The sequence below is a fragment of the Paramormyrops kingsleyae genome, chromosome 9 (genome assembly GCF_048594095.1).
Source record: "Paramormyrops kingsleyae isolate MSU_618 chromosome 9, PKINGS_0.4, whole genome shotgun sequence".
In the NCBI taxonomy this organism is placed as follows: Eukaryota; Metazoa; Chordata; class Actinopteri; order Osteoglossiformes; family Mormyridae; genus Paramormyrops; species Paramormyrops kingsleyae.
The window spans coordinates 27,078,268-27,102,353 of NC_132805.1; the positions used below are offsets into that span (position 1 = coordinate 27,078,268).

At 44.4% G+C, this 24,086-nt stretch overlaps 1 protein-coding gene across 2 annotated transcripts in view; it reads right to left on the bottom strand.

Moving 5' to 3' along the window:
• Nucleotides 1–24,086, bottom strand: part of ascc3 (activating signal cointegrator 1 complex subunit 3) — a 176,543-nt gene that overhangs the window by 25,374 nt on the left and 127,083 nt on the right. For both annotated transcript variants that reach the window (XM_023806250.2, XM_023806251.2), the window contains 16 exons: nucleotides 17,320–17,511; nucleotides 16,886–17,110; nucleotides 14,202–14,321; nucleotides 13,155–13,319; nucleotides 12,378–12,464; nucleotides 11,671–11,847; nucleotides 10,155–10,380; nucleotides 9,074–9,228; nucleotides 6,417–6,515; nucleotides 6,165–6,333; nucleotides 5,196–5,416; nucleotides 4,897–4,982; nucleotides 4,285–4,451; nucleotides 3,744–3,889; nucleotides 2,129–2,249; nucleotides 734–876 (listed from right to left, as the gene is read on the bottom strand). In XM_023806250.2, coding sequence (XP_023662018.2) covers nucleotides 734–876; nucleotides 2,129–2,249; nucleotides 3,744–3,889; nucleotides 4,285–4,451; nucleotides 4,897–4,982; nucleotides 5,196–5,416; nucleotides 6,165–6,333; nucleotides 6,417–6,515; nucleotides 9,074–9,228; nucleotides 10,155–10,380; nucleotides 11,671–11,847; nucleotides 12,378–12,464; nucleotides 13,155–13,319; nucleotides 14,202–14,321; nucleotides 16,886–17,110; nucleotides 17,320–17,511 — 2,499 coding nt within the window. The remainder of the gene's footprint in view (nucleotides 1–733; nucleotides 877–2,128; nucleotides 2,250–3,743; nucleotides 3,890–4,284; nucleotides 4,452–4,896; nucleotides 4,983–5,195; nucleotides 5,417–6,164; nucleotides 6,334–6,416; nucleotides 6,516–9,073; nucleotides 9,229–10,154; nucleotides 10,381–11,670; nucleotides 11,848–12,377; nucleotides 12,465–13,154; nucleotides 13,320–14,201; nucleotides 14,322–16,885; nucleotides 17,111–17,319; nucleotides 17,512–24,086) is intronic.

Consider the following 24,086-nt stretch of genomic DNA (forward strand, 5'->3'; position numbering starts at 1 on the left):
GATAAAATACTGTGCAATGGGACATAATCACTGGACAATTTATGGCCAATCAAGAGATATGACAGACGATGATAAATACAGACAGACACACACACACACACACACAAGCACACACAAAGAAAAGTGATATTTGTGTCATAGTTGAAAGTACTGCACCATGAGAGTACTACAACCCAAAGATTCAGATTCATTGAGCCAGAACGGCCCAGGAGCTGGGACTCATGCTGAAATGACCCCCAACCCCCTACTGGGGAATGTAAACACTTAAGTTGAGGGATTTGAAGGTTACTCAGATTGAGGACAATTCTTGCTTTCTTGGGAGAAAATTCTAAGGAAGGCTCATTTTGTATTGTGTAACGTTTCAGAACACCCATAATTGAGGGCTATAAAATTATGGCTTCAAATTGTAGACCGTATCTGTGGCCATCTTGAAGTAATCAAAAGGGATGCAGAAATATGTAAGAGGAAGCACGCTGATCCTGGTGATGCTGGCTGAGCTTCTCCTGCAATTACAGCAAAGGCTAGAAATGATGGAGGAAGGCAGCAGTGGCTTTGACTGGCTGTGATGAGGAGGACGAGGCGGGCCTCTGTGGAGACACCGCGGTGAAACACGAGGGTCCGTGCTGACCCCCGCGCCGCCCTTTCCGAGCCGTCAGGAAAATGACATCGCGGAGGATGGGCTGAGGGTTTCTACAGCACACGGGAACATGGGCCCACAAAACTCTCCTCTCACCTCCCCCTCGTCCTGATGAAGCCACTGTTTGGGGTCGTCCTCGGTGGCAAGGAAAGCGATCAGGTCCAGCGCCGTGAGACGCGTCTGTCGCCGTGACGACACGAAGATCAGCACGGGCTTGGCGGGAGAGTGACTGCGAATCGCTGGTGGGGAGAGACAGCCGAAGTCACCTGTACTGCGCTTTCAGGACAATACTACGCCCAGAATGCATCGGCCTTCTGAGGCATGATACTGATAGAGCCAACCGACAGACGGCATGGTTACTACAGACACAGCTGCTGGCAGATATGTTAAGAAGGACCTCGCTGTAGTAAACTACCCAGCTGTATAAAGGTTTCAGATAGTAGTATCATCTGTCTAACTAAATGCCTTTACGTGTGGCAGATTTACGGCTCAGTTACTTAGTGTGCACAGCGATGGAGTTGTTTGCGGTGGGTGTGGGGGTGTTGTGACTGCTTGGGGCTGTGTGTGTTTCAAAGGAGTCCCGGATGGCCGTGTGTTTGGGACCCAATCAGGGGTGTTTGCTCAAGCCCCTCTTGTGCTTTGCGCCCTTTGTGTGTCATACAATGTGCATTTCAGCTAAGGTGTATGAAAACCCGCGTCCGCCGGCTGCTCGGAGCGCAGTGCGTGCAGCCTGTGTGGCAGGATTTATGTGGCCTTGGCAGCTTCAGAGGGATGTGCCAAGACCAGAATTGTTCCCCATGATGGCTGAATCAATGAGAAGCATCAGGATTAACTGCTAATAACAGAGCGAGTTTGACTATCTGTCTTGGCCTGTCCGGTGGCGACATGGCGGGTCCCCAAACACACACGCCAACTGCGCTTTATATCACTGCGAGCGTATAATCCGTCCTGCCCAGTCAGGATGCCGTGATAATGGCAGATTCTGGGACACACTGACGTTCTAACAGCACAGGGACATTTTAACCCATAACCAAACCCAAATCCATCATACAACCAAAAACATCAAAATGACATCATAGCCATCACTACTTGAACAGTAATACAGACACTCCCCGGGTTACGATGGCGTTACATTCTGACAAACCTATTGAAAGGCAAAAATATCGTAAGGCAAAAATGCATTCTAATACAGTACACCTAGCCTACCAAACATCATAGCCTAGCCTAGCTTAGCTTAAAAACACGCTTAGAAGACATTCATTAGCCCAGGATTGGACAAAATCATTGACACAAATCCTATTTTATAATAGGATTTCATGTGATTTATTGAATAATGTACTTTACCCATCGTAAAGTCAAAATATCGTAACACGGACCATCGTAACCCAGGGAGCGTCTGTATATACAATATGATTGGTGTCATTCAACAGATGTGATGTACAAGAATGAAGCGAATGTGGCTATAGATGTGTCTGGAGGTGGGAGGGGTACCTTGGAAGACTGGCTTGTTCATGCTGGCCATGCGGGGGCAGTAGTGCTGGCCAGGGAAGCCGTGGATGTGGACCTCTAACGGAACTGGGCGCACCGAGGGCCGGAAGTTAAAGAGCCCTACCTGAGGGAGAATGGGAGGGAAAGGACGCAAAGGGGTCAGTGCAAATATGGAGGGATTCTGGGAAAGGTAGGCGGAGCCAGGGAGAGACACAGAAGAGACTGGAGAACTAGCTGTAAATAAGGTGGCAAGGTACTGGAGAGAAGCTCGAGCATCACTAACATACAACCCCCCCCCCCCCCACCTTCACTGTGGGACAGCAGACAAACCAAGATCTGAGACAAAGTGGCACAGGCCATCAAACTTTTAAAACCCAGCAAATTAAAGGTTAATGAGCAATACAGATAATTTAGGATCAAAGCATTAATTGCCAATCGATTGACTAAACCTAGTAACACGTTTTATTAAACTCACCAGAAAAACAACACGGTATATCTATTATTATTACATCGATTATTATGGGATTGATCTCGCAGGGGCTGACTAGAGGAGTGTGGTAACATGCGATACTTGTATGCACTGGTGAGTCCAAGGTTGCGTTATAGCAGGCCGGGTCTGTTTAAGCCTTGCTATCGCTCGCTTTTCTGAAATGGATAGATGCTGAGACATAGGAGGGCTGGTGTGGGCCCCATCTGGGGGTAATTACTGGCCTTTAATGCCCCTCGCCCCTCTCCCCGCTTCCTCAAAAGGGCGGGTGGGCAGCCGAGGCGAGCGTGAGCACACATATCTAATGGGCTCTGTAACGGGCTGAGACGCCGAGGCACCCTCCAGTCCAAACAGCCCTGGTCAGATTTATGAAGGACGACTGTCAGCCTCCCCGAGCGCTGCCCCCCCCTGAGGGGAGCGGCCGAGCTGTTTGTTTACACTCGTCCCAACGCTGCTGCAGTGGTTCTACAGCCGGCATTAAACACGAGTGGAAACCGATGCGCTGGCTCAGCATTCAGCTACAACCGGCAACGCAGGTGTACAACCGGAAACGCAGGTGTACACCCGGAAATGCAGGTGTACAACCGGAAACGCAGGTGTACACCCGGAAATGCAGGTGTACAACCGGAAACGCAGGTGCACACCCGGAAACGCAGGTGTACACCCAGAAACGCAGGTGTACAACCGGAAACGCAGGTGTACCTTCCGTTCGGCACAACGTCAAAAATATTTTCACAAAACTCCAAGAGTATTTGAGAGAACTTAAGCAAGTACGCGAATGCCATAGCTAAAACTTATATATATATAAAAAAACATTATAAAAACATCTCGAATGCTTTCCTACTTGATTCCTTAAATTAGGTAGACCAACTTTAAAGGCAAAACATTAAAAGAAAAAATATATGTGTTCATACAAATGTACTCTCATTTTTGTTGGCGCTTAATAAACGAAGCTCATTTATCAAAAGGCAAAAAAAAAAAGATTAATTCCATTCCTTTTTCATAACTACATTTCCACTCAAAAGACACAACCACTTACAAAAGTACAAGAAACAGCATAGACATCGTAAGGTATATTCAGAGTTTACTCAAAGGGTTCAGGATTTACTCAGGATTTACCCGGGGCCTTACCTGCATGATACCGAGCCAGTCGGCTAGGTCACGGGCATTGGCCAGGGCAGTGGACAGACCCACCACTCGCATGCTTCTGGAGGTGTGAGATGAGATGAAGTTGGTCCTAGATACGATGACCTCCAGAACTGGGCCACGGTCCTCCCCTGCAGGCAAAGCATAGATCAGCTTCTGAACCCTTAAGAAACCAGCACAGAATCTCACACTGTAAGATCACACAATAATGACAGTCAACACACATCACCCTCCTCATCATCATACAGAGAAAATAGCAACACTATTGTCAAGCAGCAATGGAAACCCAGAGGAGAGGTGAGGACATTCTGGAATTCTGCCCTCTGCCAATTAAACCTTGGCGCAGTTCCAGCCACTGGAAAGGCAATAAGCCCAGCAGTGTAAAATGTGCTTGAGCTGAGGCACGAACAAACAACTCGGAAGGAGTGTGGGCATGCGGCCCGGTGCTGGTTCCACCGCGTCAGTGGCGGGGTGAGGGGCAGCGAGTCGGAAGCTCGGGGACGCCAAAGAACACGCCGTCTCGTACCCAACAGGTGTATCTCGTCGATGATGAGGAGGACCACCTTCTGCACGTAGCTTCGGTTCTGCCAGCTGCGGCTCACCCCATCCCATTTCTCGGGGGTGGTCACGATCAGGTCGGCACGGGCGATGGCCCGCATGTCAGGTGTCACATCGCCCGTGAGCTCCACCACCCTGAGAGGGTTATTGCCGAGTTAACAGCTAGACACGAAGGCACGGCCTACAATGCACACAGTCTACTGTACAAATGTGTGTGTGTGTGTGTGTATCACATAGACTGAAACAACCAAGGACAGTGTTCAATACATACAAACACACTATCGAATACAAATATGACGTTTTTAGTTATACATGCAAGCAAGAAAACAACAATATCAACAATCATTACTAGCACCAGTGGAGTGTTCCACAAGGCAGGATTTCTCAGTTAGCCAGGTTAACTTAAGCTAGAAGGTATAATTGTCCAATAAGAGTTTAGGTAGTAAGCATTCTTATTGGAGAATCATGACTTCTAGCTTAAGTTAACCCAGTTGAGAAATCCTGCTTTGTGGAACGCCCTGCAATGCTAATAATAGCATAACACATAAACTAAAATCATCAGCAGTAGTCCTGGACATACTTCTTTCCGAGCTTCTCTTCTATGCGCAACTTCCAGTCCGTAATTCTTTCTCGGACCAGAGCCTTCAGCGGAGCAATGTAGACCACCTGCGTTTCAGAGGAGAACCGCTGATGAGCAAACAGGGATAGCATATCATGGGATAACTGATGTAGCATTAATGCAGACTGCCAGGGACCAGCAGGAAACATCGGTCCTTAATTCCTTTTTACTGAAAAAGTAGTTTTATAAACAAGACCTTTGTAAAGTCACTACTATTGGAAAACAGCTTGGAGAGCCTTTTATGATGCCTGAAGACCCACCTTTGAGGATGGGTACTTGTTGAACACGCGGAAAATAGCCATCTCTGCTGCGATGGTCTTGCCCGAGCCGGTCGGAGCTCCCAGGAGGACATTGGTGTCGGTGTGGTAGAGTGTGTGGAAAATCTGGGTCTGAATGGGGTTGAAGTGCGTGAACTTGTACAGGCTCTCATATTCCCGGTTCCCCAGGGCACTGACCGGGAGCGGCTGCAGGTCCAGCAGCTCTGCAATGTGTGACCATTAGAGGGGCGTCAGAACAATACCAAAGCAGCTTCAAAGCAATTCCCCAGCATGGGTGACCTGACAGAGCCTGCTTGAATGATTATGATACATTGAGGCTTGTAAAGAGTTTGGAACAGTACTACTTTCCCAATACCAGGAAAAAGTTATGGACCAAAGGCATCCAAGTAAACAGAACTGTGAGAAAACAGAGAAACGCTCTGTTTAACCTCAAGAGCATCCGTTTAATGGTTACGATCAAGCTAATGAATTCTAGGAGCTAATTAACACTTTGGATGCTGTATAACGAGTCAGGTCATCTCACCTGCCGTTCCCATGCAAATCGAGGCGCTGGAGTTAATGTGTGGTGAATTTATGCCCCTAGCCTTCCACCGGTGCGTGGAATTTTGTGTTTTGCTTGCATGTCACCGTGTTTGCTGAAACAGGTGACCTACGATAAAGTTTAAATTTGCCCGGAGGGCCGGAAGGGTTTATGTAGGTAAATGCAATACAAGTGTACCGATTAACAACTTGTAAGTGTCATACATTTGAATGCTGTGGGAGGTTTAAATGACAAACGGCTCAAATACGTGGGAATTCCGTTAACAATGTGTTATAGATGAATGCGAGGAACTTCACAGGTGTGTTGTACTTGTCTACGTCATTTACATGCGGGGCGCGTGATGTATGGGATGCCACAGGCTCAGACATGTCGCAGATGCATGCATGGGGTGCGTGAGGGCTGTGCCGCACCAGTGTGTGGCGGGTGGCGCTCGGGCAGGATGAGATGCTGGAAGTTGATGATGCAGACGGCCTCGGCGCCCAGCCAGCGGTCGGACACGGCGCGGATGTAGTACTGCGACGGCAGGGGCTCGAATATCGGGATAGTGAATACCAGGTTCTGCGGTTCAGACGCCACCACCTGCAGGCACCAGAGAGCAGAAGATGGGCTGGATCTGTCAGGCAGGAGGCGAGCTATGGCCGTCAACATCAGAGGTCACAGACCTGTTTCTTCTGAAGCAGGAAGTACTCGGAGTGATATATGTGATCATTGACTGGATCCTCAACCCAGAGCCACCAGGGTTCCCCCACAGAACCGTGGACCTGACAGAAGGGTAAAAGATGAAAGGAAAGAATGAGATCACCTGTCAACTGAGAGCCGAATTCTGAAACAGAACAGGAAGAACCCGCAGGACTTATGATGACTACTCCGCCATTCCTTCAAGCTGACCGTCTACAGCCAGAGCATAATCACTAGAATTGGTGATGGGGATTCGGAGAGGGGGGGGGGGGATCACGCCGAGGCAGGACAGAGCGAGCATGTGGAACAATGAAGGCATATTAATAGCGTAATTGCCTTTCTCTGTCAGGAAAAAAAAAAAATCTTAATTAAAAAATTAAGGCAATTTCCAAAACATTAAAAACTTAATTAACCAACTTAAAAATCAGAAGATTAGATCCGCTGATGCAGTGCTTCACAGTGAGATCCGAAGCATACATACATGTAGAGAGAATCTCACCAGGAGTTACGCCCATATGGAGCGGATCGTGTCTAAGCTCTCCCTGGTCCATTTCCACTGCCCCATGCTATAAGCATGCATTACTAATAGGACACAAACATCTATCTTCGCATTCAGCATGTACTCGCAGCTCACGAACAATAGGTCTCCTATTTAAGAAGGCAGAAAGCCATTAACATATCGGTGGTAATCTCTTCACCAGAACTCTGTAATCCCTGGCATTTCCCTGACTGTTAAGGGTCGACAGGCTCCAATTCCGAAATGTTATCTGTGTTTTGCCTGAACGTTAATAATGTTTCAATGTTCGCGAATTTAAAAGAGTAGTCGACACACACCTTTAAACAAGGAGAGGCATACTGGTTAAAATCCTGCTGCTATTACAGGCAGTTCTGATATTCTGAATGTTTCCAAGACATGGATTGGCTCATACATGATTGGCAAACAGGGGAAAGTTGTTTGTATAGCGCAAATCTCTGTTGGCTTATATGCAATTTCATCCCTGATATGTTTATGTTCGATGCAGCAGCATAACATGCCTGAATGTGTTGGTCTATGTACACTCAGTTAGTTCATATTCATTCTCAGTTAGCTCAAACTCATTCATACTCATATACTCAGTTAGCTCATACTCATTCATACTCATACTCAGTTAGCTCATACTCATTTTTAGAGACCTATTGGAAAATTGATTCAAACTGGAAATCTGGTCCATGTGAAAACTATATAGCTGCATTTCATGTATTTTTACTTCAAATGATCAATGATAAATTGATTTACATAATATCGCATCAGAGCTGTATTGAATCCTCATGAATGTTTAAGTATATCTTTTCTGTACTGTTTTGTAGATCATGTATCTAAGTGAGTATTGTACCATCGGAGACAGAGAGACACCACTAATCATTTTCACAGTCCACTTCATTGGCGTATGAGTGAACAAGGAAATGATACAAACTGTGCCAAGGAGATTGCACAGTGGTGAAATTTTAGATGGTGAATATCAAAGAAAGTTTGATCGTATAAAATGTTTTCAATGAACATAATGGTCCGAAGGCTATTTTTTCCATAAGCTGCGTCGATTTTGCATAACGTGGGGTTTCGCTCTAACGTGAGGTCCCTGGCGGTACTGCAGAAATGCCGATATTACGTTCCCACCCCATATTTCTCAGTCTGAAAGCTGCTGCTCTGCTTATGGACAGATGTGCTCTAGCACGGTGGCTGGGGGCTAATGAAAAACGCTATTGGGGGGGGGGGGGGTGTCCATGCATCATTTCACACAGCTACCCCCACTGCGGCCTTCAGGACACCACAGCTTTTCCAGACGGCAGTTGCCACTGCCCAGGCTTGACCCTACGCCTGGTACTTGTACATGCAAATGGCCACTCGGGGGCCTGGCTTAAGCAAACGTGGCAAGTGGCGGCCAACTGGAACAGCACCACTGTCAAACCCCCCCCCCCCCCAGACTTTGGCCAAATGCCACCTCTTCTGATCTCAACCTGTTCCAGTGTCCCACAAACCTCACTTCTGAATAGAGGTGCTGTCCTCTATGTTTCTGTCATACAGACAAATTCACACGTTTTCCTTCACATAGTTATGTGTGTTACAGCAAACACACATATCACGTAATCCCACCCAAAAACCAATACAAATACACAGAAGTTTCACTCTCCACAATGTAGAGATAAGTGATCCCCGAAAGGGCAGATAAGAATGTGTGGCTGTGTGTATGTGACCAAAAAGGACAAAGACAGATCGGCATCTCCGCTGAACATCTGTCCTGGCTAGAATGCTCCTTCTGAAAGCCTAATCTCACAGAAGTGTCTCCACCGTCACCCTCTAAAACAAATCCCTTATCTTTCAGAAGTGTCTCTGCACTCTAGCCTGGAAACAAAGCTCTAATCTCACAGAAGTGTCAGAAAAACAACACACTCTGTTAAATGAGGTGAAACAAGTCGCATAAAAACTCAAAAGCAAGTAAGGACCTTGTATGTTTTGGCTAAAAGAAAAGAAAAAAGGTTCAAAGAAAATATATACAAAACTAGTTCATAGTCCATAGTAAAGATAAATAACAACACTGCAAATGCTAAAATAATCACCGTCATAAAGCTGTGTCGCTGTATAAGGATACATATGTGATAATACCTGGTCACTCCACCTGAAGTCGGGGGTGACAGTGAGTCGGACTCGCAGGACAGTCCGTGTGATTGGCTGAATGCTGGCCTCCATCAGGATGAAGGGGATCTGGTGGACACACTGTTTGACCTTAAGCCCAATGTTCACGTGATGCAACATGTGGCCTGCGGCAAGAAATATAACCATAAATGGCATTACGAGAACGCAGCCTTCAAACAGTGCAGCGTTACACTGTGTATTTATACAAAACATGGTAACTCTCTCTAAAAAGACTATTATAACAAGATTCAACACTGTACAGTATATGGCATTTTTGTGAAAACGTTGACATATTTTGCATGATTATTTTATTTGTGTGTTTACTTATTTATAGCTTATTTTGTATTTATTAATGCACCTTGGGGTTGTACAAAGTGCTTGAATCTTGAACAAAAGCATAGACCCTATATATACTCTGCAAAGATTAAAAATAATATTCATGCTCAACTGATACTCAGCACTCAGTGCTTTACTTCTTTGCAGAATAATAATCTACCAGAAAACACTACCCTAAATAATACTGCAAATGGTTTAAATGAGAAGCTGCAAAAGACAGCATTGGTCTCCGGGCTTTTCAGAGAAAACGGATGATAAAGGGATTATGTTAGAAACCTAACAGTGCACTAGACACTCTTTGGTGTAAGGGCAGATTTTCAAGAAATCACCATAGAAACACAAACGCATCACTGTCTGCTGCTCCCTCAGAGAGAACATGGCTTCAGAGGATCGCCATAGAAACACAGAGGGATAACTGCCTCATTCCCCTTCAAGAGAAACAATAGATTCAGAGGATCCCCGTGCAGTCGCAAGAATCTCGATCCCCCTTTAAATTTAGTGGTTTAGCTGGAAAAAATAAAAATTGCGTCCAATCACACAGCTGTATTTTTAAAGGAATAATACAGGGAATAATAAGGTTCTTGATCAAAGCTACAGCTGGGCCACTCTGAGGTCCAGGAACCTTCTGCTTCTGAGCCTAGATCCTTAAGCACTACACCACCTGCTGGCCCAAATATGACACCACATGTGGCCACTGCCTCCTGCAGAGACGCACCGATCTCGTCCTTCCTCATGTCCTTCAGCTTGTCGACGGTCAGCCTCCTCTCCTCCAGCCTGGAAAGCACAGTCTCGGGCAGGATGGGGAACTGCCGCAGCGGGTGGCCCCAGCCCCAGAGGCGCTTGTCGATCACCTTGCACAGTGTGAGTAAGCGGTAGGTCATGGTGGGCCAGCGCTTACGCAGGGCGATCTCGAACAGGGCCCGCACGATACGGGCGGCGTTCTGCCAGGAGGGAGGGGAGAGAGAGCGGGGAAGAGGAGTCACGTCATCAGCCAGTCGCTCCACCTTCAGTGACTGTTAAGGCACAGCTGGCATGATTTACTGAGATGGAGTTGCTCCTTTCAATGGTCCGCTTTGCTCCTTACGGAGAGCCATCTCACCCTAGCATATCACAGCTGACCTGCACCCAGCATCAACCAAGGAGGCCTTTGACAGGAAGTAACACTCTGCAGCTCAACACTGTGCCAGTAGCTACCGAACTATTCTGCACAGAGCGCTTTTAACGATACGTGAAATTCAATGGACAGATCAATAAATAAAAATAAGATGTTGATTACAATAATGATGAGAACAACAACAAAAAACCTTGCAAATCACTTTTCCTTTTCAAAGTAATGTTTAAAAGTCTGTATTCCTTTATTTCTTTGAGCTCTGCTATGCTACTAAAACACAGTGTAGCTCTTGGGGAGCGTAACAGGAGCCCAGTGTAAGCCGGCTGCTACATCCATTGAGAGTGATGTAGGGCTGAGAGCCAGCAGTAGTGGCGAGAGAAGCAGCTAAGTGCCAGCAGAGAGCCAACGAGTCTGGATTTGGAATCAGATCCTTTATTCTGCACAATGGCAACTGGTTCAAAAATCCCCAGAACACTTTTGAAATCTAGCGAATTAGGAGCAAAGAGGGAATTTGGTGAAACTATTTCAAATATTTAGACACATGGAATCAGTTACCACAGAAAATCAAAGATAAATGGGTTCAGCAGAGAATGGGAAGAGATACGGGGGAAAATATCGGTACATAAAGAATTTGCGTCTCTCGTAAAAATATGCATCGTTTCAATCGTAGGTGCATTTACTAAATTTGGTTCCAACACCAAAACCACCAATTACAAGAATACAATTACTTAATTGCTACTGAAAAGTAAAAAAGCTAGAACTACTCAACACAACAAAATGATGAACATGGCTGAGCCATTTAAAACTGTGACGAATAACAAGCACTTCTATAAACTCTGGTTAGAGACATACACTGTGTGTTTTAGCTTACTTTACTGATCTCAGATTGTGCTCCCCAACATCAGGAAAAGTCCACTCAGGACAGGACGGCAATGATGCTATTGTTTCGAGATGTACAAGATACAGATGTATTGACTTACCTGAGCTACACAGGATCGATCGGTGATGAGACATGAACAGCTTAGTGATTTTTAACTACAGCCTCACAATCTTATGAGAGCTACGGAGATGAGGGAGAAGGGGTTTATCTCAGAGGGGAATCACTCCCACACTGTCCCACCTGAGCTACGTAGGACAGGTCGGAGATGAGGGAGAAGCTGTCCACCTCCCCACGGCCGATGTACGTCTGCAGCAGGATGTTGATCTTGCCGTAGCTGTTCTCCACGCCGCCGGCCGCAGGCACCTCGCAGTAATTGTGCAGCAGCTGCTCGAGTTCCTCCAGCTCCTCTTCACGCACCTGCCGACATGTCGCCAGAAGTGCAGACCTCAGCGCTCAGTGTCACTAGTCACAGCAGCCACATTCAGAATCTGCCTCAATTAAGAGTGACTAGTGTCCTATCAGCAAAACCGTTTGATCTTCAATCACCTATTTTTAATAAGAAAAACACTTGAGTTTTGGGAACCGTCAATACAGTCTCACACACATATTGTGTGTAAAATGACAAAAAAAGTGACTTGACGTTAAGGTAATACGTCTCTTAAATGTCTCCAAAAAATTGTAAAGTAAAAAAAAAAAAAAACAGGCAGTAGCTGGTGAAGATAACAGGTGAAGCGTGAAAGAGAGAAAGAGATAAACATATAAACATAAGGCGGATTGAAAAATTAGGCGTGAAAGTAGAAAGAGAAAAATCCAGAGTGGACAGTGGAAAAATGTATTCATGTGATGATGCGCAGGATGGGAACGAAAAAGAAGAGGACAGGATAGCGGGAGAACCTCTGGACCTGCATGGATGATGACTGACAGCAAGCAGGGCCTCCGGCGCTCACCTTGACCTGCTCAAACTCCTCTGCTTTGGAAACGATGCTCAGGATGTCCGCCTCAGTTTTTTGCGCGTTGAATAGCTCATTAAATGTCTTCAGAAGACGGGTGTGGAGAAATAACAATAAATGAAGATCTCTCACAGAAGAAACACCGGAAGCAGGCAAGACAGGAAACAACAAATGAAGGAGACGGCAGAAACCATGACACCTCGAGTTAAAAAAGGATACGGCGTTGACGGCACATCCAGGTGACGGGGTTAGGCACTTTTCAGGCCTGGCCGTGAGGCCACAAGCTCTGCCTGTGTTAGTACTTCCATAGACATCCTGAACACCGCAGGAACGGTCATCTCACCCGCACAATACGGTCATGTATCACAATCCTCATGCACCAAACCAACTCATTCACAATGTTTATTCATTAGACAACCTTCAACTCTGTGACTATCAGTGTAACATCGCACTCTAAACACTGACAGAAATTAATTACCGTAATTGTCACGACACTAATTATGACAATTTACCAAGATTTTCATCATGGCACCGCAACATGAGCAACGTGAGAATCAGGGAGGCGGGGAATAAACGCAACCAGTCTGACCTGCCCTTACTTTGCAATTAACTCACAAAACGCCTGATTCTCCTGATTGTGTCTTTATTAAATGTAAAAAGGCTCTAATTACACACAATGATGAGACCAAACTGGAAAGGAGAAAGAGAAAAGCGATTTAAGGAACACATTAATCAGTCATTGTACCAAGGCAGCTTCAGTCAATAGGGTAATACCTCGATGGTGTTGTATCGGATGTAGAAGTGGCTGGCAGTTCGACCCAGATCCGTGGAGGAGAAGTAGCCCGTTCGCTCCTCAAAGCGCACCATGCGGGTCTTGTCCAGCTTCCGGCCCGACTCCACCACCAGCTCACGCCGATACACCTCCAGTCCTGGGTCCATCTGTAGGCAGAGGAGATGTTAGCCCCATCCCAGTCACAAAGCACGCAACGTCCAGCTCGGCGAGACGACAAACAGATACAGTGGTACCTCGGTTCTCGAACTTAATCCGTTCCAGACTCCGGATCGAATCCTAAAAAGCTCGAGTTCTGATCAAATTTTTCCCATAGGAAATAATGGAAAACCAATTCATTGGTTCCCGGGCCCCCCAAAATAACACATAAATGGTTTTTTTTTTTTAGCTTTTAAACACAAATTGAACAGGATAAAACATAAATGCTCTAATAGTACACGTAAGTTAGTGGTTTATTTATTGTTAGTTACTGTAATGTTGCGCTGCTTTATTTGGTTAATCGTCCAGCCTGTGAAGAAGGCATTCAAGTAAGAATTGCATTGTAATATGACTCATTTCCTGGCGCGTACAATTTATATTAGGTCAGTGTTCACGGTTCCACTTCTGATATTCAGATCGAGTTCTAGGTCAAACTGGTTTGTTCGACTTTCAAGAAATTCGAGTTCTAGTGAGTTCGAGAACCTAGGTACCGCTGTATTACAATATATAGACAAGATTCATTTCACTACAAATACCAGAATATCCGTGCCACGCACCATTTAAAAATACTGAAAATACAAACTCATTTATTGCCTTAACTCTGTTTGTTTACTTCAAACACAAAACATCCAGAGCCCACGTCAGATCGCTAGGTCCTGGGATGCTGAGAAACCACAGCTTGTACCACATGAGTAAGTGATGAGCTGCTTTTGGTTACTGTACAACTACATGTGGTTTTCAACAAAAGTGTTTGACAGGTAGGTACATTAAAGGAGGCACAAAGGAAAGACAGTGGTTTGTTTTAATCTGCGTGGGCTGGCGAGATGGTGAACCTGGTAAGCCTTGTGGTTGATGCCGTAGGCCAGCGGGTTGGCTCTCATGCGCACATACAGGTAGGTGTAGCTCAGCCACTTCACCGCCTCCTCAACGTTGGTGACTGTCCCCAAAGCCACCTACAAGGAAACAGCTACTCAGTCCATGTCTGCATCATTTCTAAGGGATTTTGTACAACTTTTTGAAGGCGGCGATTTAACCAGCAATATAATATTATATGTCAGGAGCCAAACAGGAAAAAAAAAACACCCCCCACCAGCCCCAGTCAATTCTTGCCATACATACTTTCAGAGAAGGTCACATAGGTCAAATGAAACAGCTTCTTATGTAACCCAGAAGGTCATCTTCAGTCCCGCTGAATTCCAGTGACTTCTTCAACACTACATGGGCTTTTTCTGGACGCAGCCCAGACAAATTCTTGCTGACCCTTGTTTCCTGAAACTGGTATGTCATTTTGGACCTAGAGCCTACAATCACTGCAGTTTTCCTAGACAAGTCTGAGATTTAAAACTGTCCTGTCTGACAGCTGAAGATGAGTAATCTTATAATGGCAATGGTCACACTGACATAGCAGAGGTAGGAGTAACTATACACAGATGTTAGCTGCACAATTGCTAAGGCTGGTAGTAAAAATAATTGAAAAAGATTCAAGAAGAATGCGCATATGCATTTTAAATGTATATATATATATATGTGTGTGTGTGTATGTATGTGTATATATATATAGATACACACACACACATATACAGTATATATATATGTATGTATATATACACATATACATACAAACACACAAATATAGAAACTAACATACTCTGGGAATGTCTGGTTTGTTAAATATGACAAGATGTGTAATCTGTGGCAGATTTATAGTACTATAAAACAGTGGTCAACTGCACATTACAGCAGCAGATTTAAAGCCAATGTGTTTGTCTAAAACATCAGAATCAAATATGTTAATAACTGGAGGCAGATTTAATTATGTGGTTTGAAGGGACTTGAGAATCACGTTTTTGTATCACTGACTGCTGTATGTGTCAGTGTTCGCTATGGTTTGTTAGCATCATTCAGGAGAACTCACGGGGAAGATTAAAGTCATGGAGTCTAGGTAATGTTTTAATGTTTTTTTTAGGATCTAGAGACGTTGTACCTGTTCTATTGATTCTGAGTTCAATAACTTAATAATTCAATAATTTAGTGATCAATAATTCAATGAGTTCACAGCCTTGGGGTAAAAACAAAGTAGACCAATCTCACAAACAGTAGCTACAACTTAGAGTGTCTGTAATAAGATATGGTTGAGGAGGTGACATCAAAATCAATGCTGCCAAATCATTTGTTTGGGCTTCTGAAGGCTGGACTAGAAGGTGAAGCAAGGTCCTTTTTTGGCAAACGAGCATAAAAAACAAACAAAATAAAATCTTCTAGCTGCCATGTTTACACAGATTTTGGATCCCTACATCTATATCAGGAACACATCCTATGAAATCCCTGCATCACTGGAGAATAAAAAAATTAAATAAAAAAACTGAAGGGAAAAAAAAAACCAGTTAAGCAGTTTCACTTGTAAACACTGCCCCCTCTGTTTGCAAAGTAAAACTGCATCTTTTTCAATTGTTTCCTACAAGGTTTCTTATTCAACATTGATGCATTTCTGAATTCACAGAAAAAATAAAATAGAATAAAACAACATTTTTATGAATCCAGTCCATCTAATCTCCATCTATTTCTTGAATTAAAGACAATATCTCCAACAGATCATCCAATCCTCCATCCTTGCTTTTCCCCCACAAAAACACAAGCCAGCGCTGAAGCAAGATGCCGCCCGACCCAAAAGAGAACTACCCATCGCTGCAGCTACACCAAAGTCGTGCCAGGGAGAGCATATCTGCTGCTTCGGAAGTGGAGGCAGGCCCTGTTGCTACAGCTGAACACATCGCTACACTTTACGTTTAGCTACCTGTGCGTAGTCTCGCAAACAGCAGATGTACACCATCCTGATCAGCTGACTCTTATCTCTACCTTTCATTCTGCCCTCGTCTCTCATGTGCTCGCTCCTCCCCTCCCATTCTGTTCATCACCACGTCACCGGCGTGGAAGTTGTTTCAGAGGGACGCCCACTGTCTATGTGAGGGCCGTATAGGATATGACTAACCCCAACTTTTATAAAAATCACTGCCACTGTCTTTGTAAACAGACAGATGCACCTATGCTGATACAATGGCTGACACTGACAAACTCACTGTACATAAATAACCATAAGGATTAGGAAGCAATTGTAAATCTCAATATGTGTATCTCTGATCAAAAATAAAGAATGGTCAACATTTAGAAAGTGCCTTATAACACATAAAATATCGTTATATTTTAAATGAAATACACCATAAAATGCTTTTCATGTTTTACCTTGTCAGCTGAACAAGAGGGACAGCTGTTTGAACTTGGACTTTTACTGCCATCTACTGTTCAACTATGCTACATAGCTGATACATCTACCTCAAAGGTACTGCCACCATGTGGTCAAGATGGGAAGTGAAACACTGAAGCTTAAAATTCAATCAATAGTCTAGATTTGAATGGTCTTTAAAGGACAGTGCCACAATACATATTCACAACAATCTAGCAGGTGACTGGGCAGGAGTACGTCTGACCTGCACATTTCCGGCCAACATGGTCTCATTACCTCCGCATTGAGGTTATCAGCAAGGCTCTCCAAGAACTGGCTCTCTATGGGGTTCTGCTGGGTCAACAGGGTGAGGTAGTGGCTCAGTTTGTCGTGGGTGGTGATGATGGAGCCTTCGCCAAATTTGTCGAATTGGGGCCGTCCCGCACGGCCAAAAATCTGCATCACGTCCAGGATGCCCAAATCCACCAAAGTGCCACGCTTGGCGTCATAAATCTGGGTGCCCTGTTCACAAAATACAGATACATGTCAATTAAATATACATTTCCGAAAAAAGTAACAATAAAAGCCATTATGTTTAATTCAAGATCACCTCTGAACACTGGAAATCACTCTCCCACACATACACATGAACACGCGAAATGAATGAATGAATTATAATCGCACACACAAGATGGCAGAAGGAGTGTTTGCCTTCTGACATACACACGCACCTTGATGATGACGGCATGGGCGGGCAGATTGACGCCCCAGGCCAGCGTAGCGGTGCAAACCAGCACCTTCACGTATCCACGGGAGAACATGCTTTCCATCAGATTCCTGTCCTGACGCAGCATCCCAGCGTGGTGGATCCCAAACCCGTCGGGGAACATCTCCCTGAGCTGCTTGTTCCGGGACCTCTGCACCTAGAGCAACATCACCACACATCGATGCCAAAACTTGCCGTGACACACTGACTACAACATGGCCGAATCTCTGTACCGACCACCGCAGTCATTACTGCACATTTTCTGCAATAATGATACGTATTAACTATAGCAAAAAGACTCTGAATACACAAATGGAGATTTGTCAAGTTGTCAGTCAGAAACAAAAATGTTTTGTATTTGGGTTTTACAGATTTAGGCCAAGCTATATTATTTCAGAAGAATAATTCAGTGTTATTGAGCTAAGTCCAGAGAACAAGCGGATTATGGTATTTTTTAACTAAACTAATGCTTCTAAATCTAGCTGGTGTTTTCTTTCATTAATATTGTTTATGATCTTAGGGTATTTGTACGCTAAGCTGTGGGCTTAGAGCCACAGCCGATAATCATTCTTATTAGGCTATTGTGCACTGTTTCACTGACATACAAGCCACACACTGGCCCCAGTTACAGACTGACAGAACAGAAGAAATCAGCCCTCCGCAAACGGACAGGGCAAAGACCAAATGAACTGCAGGTGGAAAATCAAAGGGAGAATAAACAATAACAACAATCTAATAAATAAAAAAACAGAAGTAATATAAGTTCTATCAAAGCCTGCAAACCCTTTAGGACTGAAGATCACATTAAATGAAATACTTGTATTTATAATAAGAATATGATAGGGCGCATAATGCAGGGATTAACCCTTTAAACCCTATAATTCTAAACAGGTCGCCTGGACATATTTGGTTGTTTTAGCTGTAAAAGTGTCATAAAACCTGCTGTGAGTATGTGCCTTTGTCCCATTTTTTCACCTTAAATTTCTGATAAAATCACTATTCTGCAGAGCTCCGTCTCACTCACTCACTTTCTCCTCCGGCAACCAACATTCAGATTCCCAGGGCTGCAGTGAAGCTGTGCGGTGGACTACCGTAATGACAGTAATATCACTGAAAAGCGCAGCTTCTCTGCTTTCAGAATTTTTTTCTATTGTGCAAACGGTTCAAGAGTTATGGTAATTCAAACCATGACTCTTCGGTTTGAAAGGGTTAACCTAAGAGGTACACATGCTGTGTCTCCCTTTAACATAGAATAAACTCAGGGCGCCGTCTCTCCGAGTCTCACGGCACAACACGCTTCAATAGGAGCTTTCAGTCTTTGTGTTTACTGGAGCCCCAGGGCTTGCTGTTTTTCCAGGAAGCAGACACACAGGGTAAAGGGTGCACACAGAAAATGAGGCCCAGATAGTGTAGATGGGGGGTTATCCTGCAATGGTGATATCAGGAGGGGACGAGGAGGGACGAGGAGGGCGGCTCAAAGCGAAGGGAGACCCCTGACCTGGGCAGGGAGATCCCCGCCCTCCCTACATCCTGGATGATCACCATGCACACACCCTTTCAGCACCTCCTACAACACAGCAGGCCGCCAATCAGCGGAAGGATACGGCGGGCTGACATGCCAACGCACATCACGTAAGACCCTCCTCCACCGTTCGTACTAAGTATATAAAGTGTGGTTGTGAAGAAATATATGGAAGACAAAACACACGAAATATAATCTGTACACCACACCCCAACCCAGTTTTGTGTAAACAAAAAAAAGAAAATGATTTAATTTCCTGCAACAAAACATAACCAGTTAAACAATTTCACATTCATTAACCCATATTTAGCTGGCCTTTGATATTTGACTTCATGCATAGCTATTACTAGTCCCACCTAGCATTATGTATGTTTGTTTGCTTGATGTTTGTCCCAGTACTGATTCCATGCAGGTAATTATACTAGTAGGTTGCTTTGTTTGTATATTTTTCTTTATCTATGTACTCATAACCCACACTATAAAGCACAGTCTAGAGTCGCAAAATTATTATTTTTTTACAGTTAAGATGTTGCTTTTAAACATTTTTATTAGCTGTAACTATCAGGCCACTCTCACAAATTAAAAGGACAACAGTGATCCCGGCTTCTTTGTGCGTATGATTCGAACAAAATTGCATGCCTTGGGGTCATGACCTGTCCACCTCAAATACTCTTTCTTCCAGTCCTAAATCGGACTTACTGCTTGCGAGAGCATGCACACGGCATCTGTACTGCTGTATTTATATGCATAAATACACTTCATATACAATAGATTTATTTAGCAGAGGCAGAGGTGTGCAAATGAAAAAAGCTTGAGGTTAGAGAGCAGGGCCCTTATAAACATGACCGTGTACCTTCCTCAGGACACTGATGGTTATGCTGTTTTTTTATTAATGTTAACTGGCACAGCGCTGAGCCCTTGAGCACGGCCCCGACCCCCGTTATTCTGCGGCTTCTGGCTGAACCTGCTCTGACCCCAGGCTTTGCTCACTGGTTTGCTGATGCTGACAAAAGCAGCACAGAACTTCAATATGCATGTATGGTAGAGAGGAACAGAAGAGGGGCTTCAAAAATGGACCGTGATCTTCTTAAAAGCTCTGATCTCAGGCTTCCAGGTGATGGTAAAGACGGAAGAGAGAGCAAAACAGCCCAAAGCAGAAAATTCATTACATGTGTAGCTGCTAATTCTCACATTCTATGGTACCCCAGACAAGATGCCAATCTATTTCACAGCAAGCATGTACACACGTACGTGTAGACAGACAACCTAACCATAACCATCAATAACCAAACAAAATACACGATTTTGGCATTTTTAGTTTTGAATGATGTAATGGGGGTGGCACTGTTGGTGCAGTGGTTAGCGCTTTCACCTCACACCTCTGTGACCTGGGTTCGAGTCTCTGCCAAGGTTCCATGTCTGTGGAGTTTGTACGTTCTCCCTGTATTATTGAAGGGTATTCTGTGGGTGCTTCAGTTTCCCCCCACGGTCCAAAAACATGCTGAGGCTGATTGGAGTTGCCAGGCTGCCTGTATGCGTGAATGGTGTGTGAGTGTGTCCTCGGGACTGACGCCCCGTCCTGGGTTGTTCTCTGGCTTGAGCTCATAGGCTCCGGACCCCCCGCAACCCTGAAAAGGATGAGTGATTTCAGAAAATGGATTGATGATTGAAGTCACAGGTTTGTATCAAATTGAGGTTTTCCTTGTGGGGGGCAAAAAAATGCCCCCACAAGATAAAAAGTTACAGGTCCCCATAAGGTAATATATACATAACTCACCCGCCCCCACCCAACACGAAAGTAACAGGCGTTTTACAAGAACCAGTTAATTTAATGTATGCCTTTACATGACACAAAGGTGATCCTCGCCACACGGGGACACAAACTCCACAAACACACATAACGGGTGAGATTCAAATCCCCAATCTGGGAGCTTTGAGCCTATAGTGCTGCACATATTTAATCTCATCAGCTCAAGGAGGTAAATATGCAGTAAATAAATAATAAATAAATCAGTATCAACTTCAAATGATTATTTTGCTGTATGGTTAACTATGCTTAAAAGTCTTAACTACCATTACAATTGTGGCTACTACTAATTGATATTATAATGATTTTCAATCAGTTAGCTTTAATACTTTTGTGCAAAGCACCTTTTAATCCCAACTCCATTGTCTGTGCTACGATGCCGGGGCAGTTCCAGGGACACACTTCAAAGTGCAAACAGCGAGGTCCATTTCCATAAGCACTGTGATAGCAGCTGGCCGACTGCTACAGAAAGGCAGGATTAATGCCCCGAGGGCAGGCGAAAACACGCAAGCCGATACGCAGGGAGCATCTGATCTCAGCCCCCTCAGCGTGTCACTCAGACTCAGGGAAATACATGGCAAGCAGTCCGCCGGCATCATGAAGAATGGGCCTGAAGTTTCATTTCTGTGAATTATTACAAAATTCTTAAGATAAATAGAATTACACAGAGATGCCCATTTCTGCCCGCACACACGCTGAGACCCGTACTCATATCTTTGTGGGGATTATCCATTAATGTTTATGGGCATAATCGCAATCCCAACAATAACCACCTTACCCCTACCCAGCCCTACCCCTAACCAAATGTAACCAAACAAGATATGAGAAATTTTTCCTTTTTTGATTGCATTCACATTTTTTTATTTTTATTTTTTTAAATAAAATTTTGGTTATCCATATGGGGACCTGAGAAATGTCCCCAAAAGTAAGGAAGTTAAATGTAATCTATGCAAACACACACACACACACACACACTCATTCACCTGAATGAACCGGGCTGATTGAAATGCATGTGCTGAATGCGGTTGTTGAGGGGGCGGGGCGCAGGCGGGGTGGGTCATGACCCCCCCAGGCAATAATCTCCACCCTTGTGGTAGTTTAATTTCTCCCTCCCTTTGTCTAAATAGAGGTCAATGGGCGACAAGGCAGCGGCAGGATCACGAAAAAGGCCATTAGAGGCGTTCCTGCCGGCCCCTACTGCCACCTCCCTCTCGTTCTGTACCGGGGAGACCTGCCCCAGCATACCAATGCGACAGGCAGCCTGGCCTAAAGTCACTACCTTCAAGTGCTTTCCCTGCATGCATGTCTTCACCAAAGACGCCTATTAGAGAGGGTCCTAACAGCTGTTTCTGTACGCTGTGCCAACCACAGGGAGCGGAAGTACATAAGCTTCTTGTTAAGGACAGCATATGGCCTTGTGAGTGGCTGATTCTGGGCCCGTCTCTGCACCTTTCTGGCGTAACGTGAGCCTGAATACGCAGATTACCGGCTTGGCTGCCTACGACACAGTCAGCTAATGCCGTGCGAAGGATTTCAAAGAGCAAGGAAAGGAGGACAAATGGAGACGATTCAGAGGAGAGTGATGGGCTTTTGACCTCTGACCTCTGATAATTCACACTTTTCCGTCATGCCGGCATGAATGATCTTCACAAGTACCTGACCTCTGCACTCTTACCTCCTGACCTGGCTCCCAGTCTGAAGCCAGAAGGTTGTACCATTTCCTAATTATTGTCTAGAAGCTGATGTTCAATAAGCATGCAGTTTGGGGTAATATCACTAACCAGCTACAAAAAAAATCTAAAGCACTGATGCTGCAAATTACCAATTATATAAAGCAAAACTTGGCTATTGGTTATAAACGCACCGATGAACTCCATGATGTAGAAAATGTGGATGAAAACACAGAACCAGTATCATTTTTAATATTTTCGAGATGTCAATGTCATCTTTGAAAATGTTAAATTCCAGAAAATAAATTGAAAGCCAAGTGCTCCTGTACACAACATCAAAAACACTTTTTTTTTTTTTTTTACTTTAATCAAAGTGAAAATCATTAACATAGTAATAGGACCCATAATTTCAATTAAACATCAAACCAAACCTCCTAATAATTCATGGTTACAGACACTACTCTTAAAACTGATAACCCTCAACAACTACATACTGTAGGTAAGCAGTTTTTTGTCTTCTACCTTTTACTTCCTATTAACTATGTGGCCACTGTACATTAAGCATGGATCCATTCATCGTCTAAGCGCTGTTCTTGGTTCCGTCTCAGGGGAGCGTGGAGTCTATCCCTGACAGCACAGGAACCAGGGTTAAGGTACAGCCTGGATGGATTCCTTTCCTCAGCTATGAATATTTTTACCACATATTCAAAACATTAACAAAAATGTAGCTTTGATTTTAAAAGAAAAATACAGCCTCTCCCCGGGTTACGATGGGGTTATGTTCCGACAAACCTATCATAAGGGGAAAATGCATTTTAACAGAGTACACCTAACCTAACAAACAGCATAGCCTAGCCTATAGTCTACCTTAAACATGCTTAGAACACTTACATTAGCCTAAAGTTGAGCAGAATCATTAACACAAAGGCTAATTTATATATAAAAAAAATTGCTGAATCTCTCAATCTCTCAATTGAATGATGAAAGTGAAAAACATTTATCCATCGTAAAGCGAAATATCATAACATGGACCATCGTAACCCGGAGGCTGTATAATATAGGCAATTAGCTTTTACAAGATACTAAGTAAAGACTTCTTTCCAAGTGGCAAAAACTTTTTGAAAGCTTTTTAAAAATGCATTTATAAACTCTTAGTACAGAATTAAATCAAAATAAAGTAACTGGTGCCATCGGGACACAGCGGTTTAGCAGTCAGTACTGCATGCTGAGACATCCGGGGAGAGGGTTCGATTCCAGCTCCCAGCTCTGCAGGGTCTGCGAGTGTTCCTGTGTGGCGGTGTTGGTGTCCTCAGTTTAGGTGGACGGGTGTCTCTAAATAGCCGGTAGTGTGTGACTGTGTGCCCTGAGACGGGTGGCCGTCCTGTACAGGATGTGCTCCACACGGGATGAGCCGATACGGAAGATGGTTGGATGGAAGCAAGCCTCTGAAAATTTGCTTGAGAGTTACACACAGTTTTGGAAAGCTCAAGTACACACACACACACACACACACACACACACACACAGAAAATGCTGGTAGCGATAAGTATCATGCATCATGCAACAATAGGTAATGCAGAATATTGGCCTGACGTAAACAATTACCCCGCAAGCCTGCACACCCATTTTCATCGCTCCTTTTGTAATCGATGGTATGACATTACAAGTTTATTTAAGAAATAAAAGGAATTTTAATGTTTCTCAGAAGGCTTGCTGTCCAGATTTTAGAGACT